This window comes from Vombatus ursinus, unplaced genomic scaffold (genome assembly GCF_900497805.2).
Source record: "Vombatus ursinus unplaced genomic scaffold, bare-nosed wombat genome assembly UNPS02011783.1, whole genome shotgun sequence".
Taxonomy (NCBI): Eukaryota; Metazoa; Chordata; class Mammalia; order Diprotodontia; family Vombatidae; genus Vombatus; species Vombatus ursinus.
Genome location: NW_020951561.1, coordinates 1 through 10,722, shown reverse-complemented (window position 1 = coordinate 10,722; position 10,722 = coordinate 1). Strand labels below are relative to the sequence as shown.

At 46.4% G+C, this 10,722-nt stretch overlaps 1 protein-coding gene across 1 annotated transcript; it reads left to right on the top strand.

Moving 5' to 3' along the window:
* Window positions 1-4,993: 4,993 nt before the first annotated feature.
* Window positions 4,994-10,716, top strand: LOC114039309 (the record flags this gene model as incomplete). The annotated part of the gene is made up of 3 exons (XM_027856997.1): window positions 4,994-5,215; window positions 6,336-6,488; window positions 10,032-10,716. Coding segments are annotated over 3 exons (713 nt in total), but the record flags the coding sequence as incomplete, so codon positions are not given.
* Window positions 10,717-10,722: the final 6 nt, after the last annotated feature.

Here is a 10,722-nt window from a genome sequence, read left to right as displayed (position 1 = left end):
TCATAGATATAGATATAGCAAAGGCAAGAATGAGGCCTGTCAGGGGTAGGCAGAGAGAAGAAGATGATCTTGCCTCTTGGTCTTAGTTTTATTCTTTGAGTTTTCATCTTCTAATTCATTTGCATAAGTTTAGGGCTTAAAAAGCTAAGGGTGCCCTAAAGCTGAGAGCCCTTGACACTTTCCTGGAAGGGCATCCTCTAAATGGACAGTAATATGGTGCACTTGAGCCATCAGAAAGTAAGTAGCAAGCCCCAAGAAATTCTACTCCTAAATAAGAGATGCCTCTGACAAAGATCTTACCCCTGGTGACCAGGAAATCAAAGTAAGGGAACAGAATCAAGTCTAAAGTAACTAGGTATAAAAGATAACTCTGTTTCAAAGTGATTGGCACCTGGGTCAAGACATCTCCTTCTGAACAGGAAATACCCATTCTAGCCAATGCTGGTAAAATAAATGTATTCTATCTTACTGGGGAGAATCCTCTAGGGTTTTTTTTCCTCTGGTGTCGTCATTAGGTGTTTGAGGGCTCTGTTGCCTTTTAAAAGAGCTGTGCTGTGGGGAAAGGTCTCTGGGTTGTAAGCTAAAAGAGCAATAGTGGCAGAATTTAATCCTCCTCCTATGAGAACGAGGGAGCAGCTAAGCTAAAGATTCCAGCTTGAACCTGGAGCTGAAAGAAGATAGGAACCTCAGATCCCAAAGCACCACTTCTGCTAAAAATGCAGAAAGAAAAGCCTACCTTAGCAGCGCCCTTGAGGCCTTTTAAAGGAAAATGTGTGGTCTCCTGACAGGTGTATGATTTTTGATTAATGACTTGACAGTATGAAGGTCATTTACATAGAATTTTCTGTCCAGTAGGTCCTTGTCAGCTCCAACCACACAAGACCATGTAGGAGTGATGCTGGCCAGAGTCTGCACACCACAGGAGAGCAGCTGAGAGCAGCCCAGACAGCAGCAGCCCAACAATATGGACCAAAGACATTTCCCCTGCACTGTTGGAAGACTGAGCACAGATGTCCTCTACATGTGTGCTTTTTCATAAGTGTCCACGCTTCCCACTGATGGCATGTACTAGTGGCAAACTCTGCCTCTGATTTCTAGGAGAAATGTTCTTATTTCTGTCTTTACTGACCACTTGGATGGCATTCTGCCCATTATCCTCATTCCCTTCTCTCCTACCAGAACTCTATCCTCTGAATGCTCATCCCTGATAAGGGAGCTTTCGCATTTTCTTGTCCAGAAACAGGCCCCCAGGCCATTTCTTTTGTTCTTCTCTTTTTTTAAATAAATAATAATTTATTTATTTTTCATTTTCACCATTCACTTCCATAAGATTTTGAGTTTAAAATTTTCTCCCCCTCCCTCTCCTCCACCCTTTCCAAGATAGTGTGCAATCTGATTCAGTCTCTACTTATATATTCATATTAGGCATACTTTCACATTACGCATGGTGTAAAGAAGAATTAGAACTAAGGAGGAACCGTGAGAAAGAAGAAACAAAATAAAACAATAAAAGAAAAGGAGAGCACATAGTATGCCTCCATCTGCATTCAGGCTAGTTCTTTCTCTGGATGTGGATAGCATTTTCTATCATGAGGCTTTTGGAGTTGTCTTAGGTCCTTGCATTGCTGAGAACAGCTAAGTCTGTCAAAGTCAGTCATCACACAATGTGGCTATTACTGTGTACAATGTTCTCCTGGTTCTGCTCATTTCACTCAGCATCAGTTCATATATGTCTTTCCAGTTTTTTCTGGAGTCCACTTGCTCATTATTTCTTACGCCACACAATACTATTCCATTACATTCACATATCACAATTTGTTTGGCCATTCCCCAATTGATGGGCACTCCCTTCAATCTCCTATTCTTTGCCACCACAAAAAGAGCTGCTATAAATATTTTCATACCTATGAGTCCTTTTCCCATTTGTATGATCTTTTTGGGATACAGCCCTAGCAGGGCTATTGCTGGGACGAAAGGTATGCACATTTTTTATAGCCTTTTGGGCATAGTTCCAAATTGCTCTCCAAAATGGTTGCATCAGTTCACAACTCCACCAACAATGCATTAGTGTTCCTATTTTCCCACATCTTCTCCAACATTTGTCATTTTCCCATTTTGTCATGTTGGCCAATCTGATAGGTGTGATGTGGTACCTCAGAGTTGTTTTGATTTACATTTCTCTAATCAACAGTGATTTAGAGCATTTTTTGATATGACTATAGATGGCTTTCATTTCTTCATCTGAGAACTGCCTGTTCATATCCTTTGACTATGTATCAATTGGGGAATGGCTTGCACTCTTATATGTTTGACTTAATTCTCTATATATTTTAGAAATGAGGCCCTTATCAGAGACAATGCTTATAAAAATTCTTTTCCAGTTTTCTACTTTCCTTCTAATCTTGGTTGCATTGGCTTTGTGCAAAAACTTTTCAATTTAATGTAGTCAAAGTTATCTGTTTTGCATTTTGTAATATTCTCTATCCCCTGTTTGGTCATGAATTCCTCTGTTCTCCATAAATCTGATAGGTCAACTATTCCTTGCTCTCCCAGTTTGCTTATAGTATCAAGCTTTATATCTAAATCATTTTGACTTTATTTTGGTATATAGTTTGAGATTTTGGTCTATGCCTAGTTTCGGCCATACTCTTCCAGTTTTCCCCTCAGTTTTTGTCAAATAGTGAGTTCTTATCCCAGCAGCTGGGACCTTTGGGTTTATCGAATAGTAGATTACTATAGTCATTGACTATTGTGTCTTGCATACCTAACCTATTGCACTGATCCACCACTCAGAACAATTTCTAAACAGCATGTTCCCACCAGGTTCATGTCTAAATTCATCTAATGCTGGCCAGGTCACAAAGATCCTGACAGTTGCTCCTTATTGCCAGCTGCAAGACTAGCATTGACTCAACTCCCAAACTCCCAAATGGCTCATTCTCCTTATATTTTGAAACCCACAGGCTCGTCACCTCTAATGTTCCACAATTGCCAAAGTAGTTTTCCTAAACCCCAGGTCTGACCTTGTTCTTGTTCTTCAGTCATATTTCAGTCATGTCCAACTCTTCATGGCCCCATTTGGGGTTTTCTTGGCAGAGATATTGGAGTAGTTTACCATTTCCTTCTCCAGCTCATTTGACAGATGAGGAAACTGAGGCAAACAGGGCAAAGTGACTTGCCCAGGGTCGCACTGCTAATAAGTGTCTGAGGGCAGATGCAAACTCAGGTAGATGAGTCATCCTGACTCCAGGCCAGGGCTCTGTCCACTGCACCAGCTAGCTGTCCTCAAGCCCAGCTTGTCTCCCTTCTAGTCCATAAATTCCATTAGGCTCCCTATTACATCTAGAATTAAATACAAGCTCCTTTGTCCAGCATTTAGAGCCCTCCTCCACCTCATCTCAACCCATCTGTCCAGGTTCATTATACATCCCTACCCTTCCACACACACTCTGGAGTCCAGTCTAACCAACCTTACTGCTGCTCATGCACAATATTCCCTGTGTCTCCATGCCATTACAATGGCTATTCTCCATACCTGGAATACTCTGTCTTCACTTCTGCCTCCTTGAATCCCTAGTATCCTTCAAGACTGCTTAAATGTCACCTTCTACATTATTTAACCCCCTTCCACCTCCTAGAGCTTTCCCTACTAAAACTACCTTATATTTGTTTTCTGTGTCTTTTGTATACATATACCGAGCACACAAAACAACATGCATTTTGTCTCATATGACAGAATAGAAACTTCTTAAGGGTAGGGAGTGCTTCAATTTCGTGCCAGTACATTGTGTTGGAAATAACCTCTGGTGTCCAAGCAGACACAGTTAAGTTAGAAAGACTCAGGATGAGTGAAGCAGTTGAAACCTTTAATATGTTCCTGCAGGAAGGGGGTGTGGAACTGGAGATGAGAACACTGGCGACAGAAGCCAGAGCAAACCTTTTATCCCTATTCCCCGCCTCCCCTCGCCCAAGTCCCTCCTACTGACTTTCATTGGTAGAAGTCAGCGCAGTTCATAGACTTCCCGGCAACATCTACCACGTGTTCCCCTTGGTATGTTTACCCTTTCTTCATGCATGGCCCTTTCAGAAAATGGCTTTTTAACCCCCACCTCACTCCCAGAGGTGGAGAAGTGAGTATTCTTGAGCCTATTAAGCAAGTGCCCTCTAAGTAAAGCTTAACCTTTTTTCTACTTTCAGTCTCTTTAACTACACAGCCAATTTCACCCCCCTTTTAACTGGTTCTTAAGCTCCGCACCCAGAGCTACTTCCTACTAATTTTCTCATATGGAAATATAATCTTTTCTTACTTCTCACAATTGCCTGGCACATAGTAGGCAACTTTAATAAATGTTTGTAAATGGATTGCTTATATAATCAAATCAACTCCACTTGACTCCCAACCTGGAAGAGTTAAGAAAGCCGCGTTTGTCTGGAGTACTACAGCCTAAGGCCATGTCCCACCATCACTGTCAAAATCCAGCCAGGATATTGGAGTTCAGGAATATCAGATCATGTCTTTGTTATCTCTCTCTCTCTCTCTCACTCTGTGTCAGTCTGTCTTGTCTCTCTGTCACTCTGTGTCTGGGTCTGTGTCTGTCTCTGCCTCTGCGTCTTTCTGTCTTTCTCTCTGTCTCTGTCTCTCTCTGTCTCTGTCTCACTGTCTCTCCCCCCAACCCAATTGTCGGGCGTAGGAGGTGCAGGACGGATTAGTGACCGCACTCTGACTACTTTATCTTCTCTAGAAAAACTCTTGGTGCCACTAGTCCAGGAAGTGGGATGGGGGAGGGGTGCGGAAGAAAGTGGGGGGGGGAGGAGGAGTTTGGGTATCCAGGGGCAGGTTCCAAGCCTGCAGGAGTTGTCCTGTGCGTGACGTGCAAGCCCAGTTAGTGAGGGTGCACCCGGCGTGATGGGCCAAGGCAGATTGGTGAGGTTCAGTCTCAGGAGGTGACGTACAGTCTCACTGGTACTCTACAAAAACCGCGTTTCCTGTTAGCCTCTTGGAGCCGAATAGGGCTGGAGGGCGGGGACAGAGGCGGAGGGGACGGGGCCAGAGCCCGAGGGGGCGGGGCCAGGGCGGGGAAAGCAGACGACCGTAGGCATCACGCGGGGTTGGTGGCTGAGGCAAGTTTCAATGGAATTGTCCCGCGAGTGAGGTCCGAGACAGATCAGCGGAGGTCAGTCCGAGGGGAGGTGGTGAGGCGGCTGGCGGGGGTCGGTGAGTGAGCTCGGCTCGGGCCGGTGAGCGGACTGGAGGGAGACCCGGCTATCCTGTCCGCTGGAGGGGAGGGCCGGCGCAGGGGACGAAGGGCAGTCTGTGGCCGGAGCAGCCGCAGGGGAAGCACTCCCTGGGCCCTCGCGGGCTCCTGGCTACGGAGCGGAGGCGGCGGCGGCGACAGGACGGCCAGCAGCATTTCACCCGAAACTCAGCGGATGTCGGGAGTTAAGCAGGGTCGGCCTGCTCAGGGTTTGGTTGGGAGACCGCCTGGGAATACCGGGGGCTGCGGGCTTTTTCCTTTCCTCCAGTCACACCTGACCCGCGCCGCAGAGCGAGGCGGGGTCCCGAGGCCGAGAGACCCCAGACAAGTGGAGGGGGATTCCCCGCCTCCGGGCCGCCGGCCCTTCCACTCTGACCAGCGAGCCTGGGGCTCTGGGGGACCCGGGGGCCCCGGAACACTGCTAGGGAACTTCAGTAGAAGATAGAGGGGGCAGGGAAGTCTTCCCAGGGCTTTACGTGAGTTCCTCTTACGTGATCTGTATAACAACCCTAGGAGTTGGGTGCTGTTATTATCTGCATTCCACAAATGAGGAAATCTGAGATTTACACTCTAGTGCGCCTCACTCCAGACTGGGTGCTCCATTCCATGCCTCTAGCAATGGGGACAGGGGTGGAGGGAAGGAGGAGGGTTACTAGTGTGGCTAAGAGGGAGATGGCAAGATGCCAGGGTAGGTGCTGGTTGGTGGCTGGAATGTGAAGCAGGGGGCTGGCTAGGTAGAGCTAGAGAGATAGAGGTTTAGGTGAGTTGGCCCTCTCTCTCATCCACCCACCAGTCTTGACGATTCAGGCCCAAGGCTGAGTTCTAAAATTGATCAGATGAACTGGGGGAAGAGGGAGGTTAGAAACAAGGTCTCTAGAGAGAAGGGGGAGGAGTTTCAGGGGGAGGAAAGAAGAGGGAAAGCCCATTGTCAGGACAGTTAATAAGATGTCCCTGCCTCCTAGTGGATTTCTGGGTTGGATGTAAAGAGTAGACTGGGCTCATAAGAGATAGCACTCACTATTTAGTTTGGAGTGTGACTGAATGAGTGGGAATTCATGTAAAACCTTTATGCAAATACAGGAAGCACCAGAGCAGGAGGCTTGAACCATTTACTAAGGAGGATTCCCAGAGCACACGGGCTACAGCAAGTGTTTGATTTCATGGGTCAGATATGGAGCCTGTCCCTGTTACTCTTTACCTTGGTTCTGCTGAATTCTCTCAGTCAATTCACAGGTGAGTAATTGCACTCAACTAATCCTGCCCAAACTCTGGGCCTCTCTGCTGGGGTTGGCGAACTTGGGGGAGGAAGTTGGAGAGAGAGGAAAGAGGAGAAGGAAAGGAGGGAAGGGAAAGGCCCACGGACTTGGAAATAGCAAGGTCCACACAGGAGAAAGAAGAAGGGAGGCCATGAAGGATACAAGGTGAAGAAGCAGCTGGACACCCTTACTCTCCTCACAGATGAGAATCCAGCTCCAGGGGTCTGAGGGCCAGAGACCTGAGGATAGCTGGAGGAGATCAGGCAGGACTAGGCATGACTCCACTGAGCTATGTCACCTGCACTGCTTAACAGCAGCTGTGTACTGCCAACTGAGGTGCCATCTTAGTGTAGATTTCACAAACACAAGTCCTGAGCCCTTTTTTGGCCCCCTTGTTGGGGAGAGGCTGGGCTGGGACTGCCCCAGATGGAGGCATGGCCTTTCTATGTGCCCGCATCAGTAGACTTTCCTCCCTTTATTAATGTAGCTCATCAGCCACACTGAAGTGATCAACCTCTGAAGCAGCCTTGGCCCCAGTGCCTTGGCCCTGCAGGCTTGGAAGCTGGTTCATTAATAAGGACTAAGGGAGAGGGGCTTGGTAAGGATGAAGGAGAGCAAAGAAACTTAGGGTTGAGAGATGGAGGTAACCTTAGAAGCCACTGAGTCCAACCCAGACTTGAAAAGAAATCCTGCCATGACATACCTGACCAGAATGCATCTAGCCTTTGCTTGAAGGCCTGCAGTGAGAAGGAGCCCATTCCTGCCTCCTGAGATGACCCATTCTTCTGGTTAGCCCTGGTGGTTAGGATATTTTTTTTAGTTACCTAAAGCCTAAATTTGGTCTTCCACCCATCTATCCATCCCTCTTAGTTCAGGCCTCTACAGCCAAAAATAATAAACTCTTCCTATACAGTATAACCTGGGGAATGATATATATTTATAAAGATAGATATGTCTATATGTGTATTATCCAATATATCATTAATATATATATGGGTTTATGTGTGAATGTATGTATAGGGTGTCCCCAAAACAGCATTAATGGCACATTATAGATGGATCGATAGATATGCATGTATGTCTATGAGTTTGTATTTAAAATATATGTGTGTTATACACACACATATATACATATCTACTTATATACACAAATATGTTAATATCAGGTAATCTAAGCTAAGAGAAAAATAATTAGTTGGGGGAGGGTACAGGTTGAAAAAAGAGAGTTACAGATAACTCTAAGGTTGAAGTCCTGGGTTACTGGGCAGCATGTTGGTTCTTTGGCAGAAATAGCAAACTTTGAGGAAGAAGAAGGCTGGGATGTGTTAGTAATTATCCTTCTCTTGAGCATACTGAGTTTGAAAAAGAGAAAGGCCATCCAGGCCATCTCTAAGCCTACATTTCCTTTTTCCTTCCTTGGTAAGTAAAGTGTGATTTGTTCCTCTCCCCTGCCCAGGCAGGACTGCCAATGGCACAGGTACTTGCATCCCTACAGGTAAGGGGTTCTGCCTGAAGAGGGTGTGAGGAGGTTCCATCTTCTTCCAGATAGGCACAGACTTAGGAATTGAGATGGGAGAGACTGCAAAAAGGACTCAACTTAGAGTCACAGGGCTTGAGTTCAATTGCTGTCTCCACATCTTATGAGCTGTATGACCTTTAGGGCAAGCTCCTTGAGTCTTCAGTTCCTCATCTTTAAAATGAGGGGACTGAACTAGATGGTTTTTATTATCTCTTCTAGGTGTAAATGAATGACCCCATGACCTGGCCTTTTAAGTCAATATTCTTTCCATTACTAAGATGTTATGCCAGCTTAATCTGTGCTATCATGGCAAGTTAACCCTACTTCTGAAATAAACATTTATTTAGCACCTACTATATGCCAGGCACTGTGCTCAATGCCTACAAATAGTATCTCAATTGATCCTCCCAACAAACCTGTGAAGTAGATGCTCTTATGATGCCCATTTTGCAGCTGAGGAAACAGGCTAAGTGACTTAGCCAGGTCACATACCCAGGAAGTGTCCAAAGTTAAACTTGAACTCAGGTTTTCCTGACTCTCCATCCACCTGTTAGAGCTATATTGTCTGTGTGACCCTGAACCTAACCTCCCAGTGTCCTCCCCTCCCTATCTCACCCAACCCAGGAAATACTCTTCTACACTGTCCTAGGCTTCTGCCTGGGATCCTAGACCTGGAGCTGGAAGGGACTTTAGGGGTCATCTAATTCACTTGCCTCATTTTAGAAATATGAAAGAAAGAAGAAATAAGATAGAGTCCTAGAAAAGGGAAGTGACTTGACTCCGGTCACAGAGTAAGACAGGAGCAGAGGTAGAATTAGAACCTGGTCCCAGCACAGAGATCTCACTTTACCACACTGCCATCCCCACTGAGAATGGTGTTCAGATGCCCTGGTACCAAACGAATGCTCTGACTCCAATTCCACTTCATTTTCTAATAGGTCATAGCACCCACCACGTGAGCTGAGACTTGAAGGAAAGTAAGCAGTCAGATGGGGCAGCTAGGTGGCGCCATAGTGCCCAGAGTACTGGGCCTCAAGTGAGGCAGATTCATCTTCCTGAGGTCAAATCCAGCCTCAGACACTTACTAGCTGTGTGACCCTGGGCAAGTCACTTAACCCTGTTTGCCTCAGTTTCCTCATCTGTAAAATGAGCTGGAGAAGGAAATGGTAAAAACCACTCCAGTCTCTCTGCCAAGAAAACCCCAGATGGGGTCAGGAAGAGTCAGACAGAACAAACAACTGAACAACAAAACAAAGGGTTCAGATAGATGCAAGCCAGGTGTGCTGTTGGGCCTGAGGAAAGACCGAAATGGGAAGTGGAATGAAGACTTTGGGAGGAGCTAAGAGTCATTTTGTGTGGAATGAGAAATGTATAAAGAGGAAGAAAGAACAGGAGAAGTCTGGAAAGGGATCAGATTGTGGAGACTCAGGAGGTAATATGCTCCTCCTGGAAGCAACCAAACCTTCTCCGCCCATCTCCCAACCCTGGGTGTTTTGGAGCCAGGGAAGGGAATGGGCAGGACTGTGCCTTGATTACTTTGTCAGCTCAGGGGAGGATGGATTGGAGAAAGAAGAGAGAATAGAAGCAGGGAGATGAATTAAGAGGCTATGACAATAGTCCAGGTAGAGGTGCTGAGAACCTGGCCAAGGGAAGCCACGTGAGCAAGAATGGATTATGTAGGAGAGAGGCTGAAGTGGGAGAAGAGACAGGAGTTGGTGACCACTTAAGCCATGGACGGCAGGAGAGGGAATGTCAAGGCTGAAGCTAAGGCTCCCTACCTGGGGGACTGGGCTCATGGTGGGCTCCTCAACAGAAGGAGGGAGGCCTGGAGAAGAGTCAGATTGGAGAGAAACACAAGGACTTTTATTTTATAATGCCTCTGAGAGGCCTGTGGTACATGCAGGTCCTTCCTCAGGACCTTTCTCCATTTTTTATTCCCTCAGGTAAGTAAAAGGCCACCTTTCCTGTGCCCTTATGACTCTTGTTTCCATCTTGTCACAGGCAACTTCATCTCAGAAGGGGTGTCGTCTCTGAACAGGAACCGGGGAGAGGATGTTCTGCTCCATCTAGACCCAAAAGTCGGAAATGAGACCCAGAGGATTAAATGGTATTTTGTATCTAAGGATCTGCTCCTACTCGCCATCTCTCCAGGGAAGAGCAGGCCAAGCTGGATCATTCCCCAGAAGGAGTATGAGGGGCGGCTGTCTGCCCCTGATGATAAGTCTCTGATGTTAATGGATGTGACCTCTGAAGACAGTGGATGTTATGAAATTCACATATCATCAGTCTCAGGAGACATACATATTCAGAAATTCAATTTAACTGTCTTTGGTAAATGAACCACTTGCCCTCTTTTGGACCCCACCCTGCTGTCACACACTTGTACACTTTTAAAAGCTTCCTTCCACTCTCCCTCCTTCAGATCTTTCCAAAACCTGTCTTGCCCTCCAATTTTGTGCCTTAAGAAAGGAAGGAGGGGCAGAGGTGCTTTTTCCTTATGAAAGGGGAAAGTGGGTGGCAGAAACCTGAGGCTAGAAGGCCTGTCCCAAGGTCACACACCCATGAGCCAGCCCAAAGGAATGAATAGGACTGCCTGAATTACAGACCTACCTTCCCTGGAGAACCACGTAAAAGTTACTGAGCTCCTCAGTCACTCAGTCCTTCCTCAGCCCTCCCCCTGGGAATTTCTCTG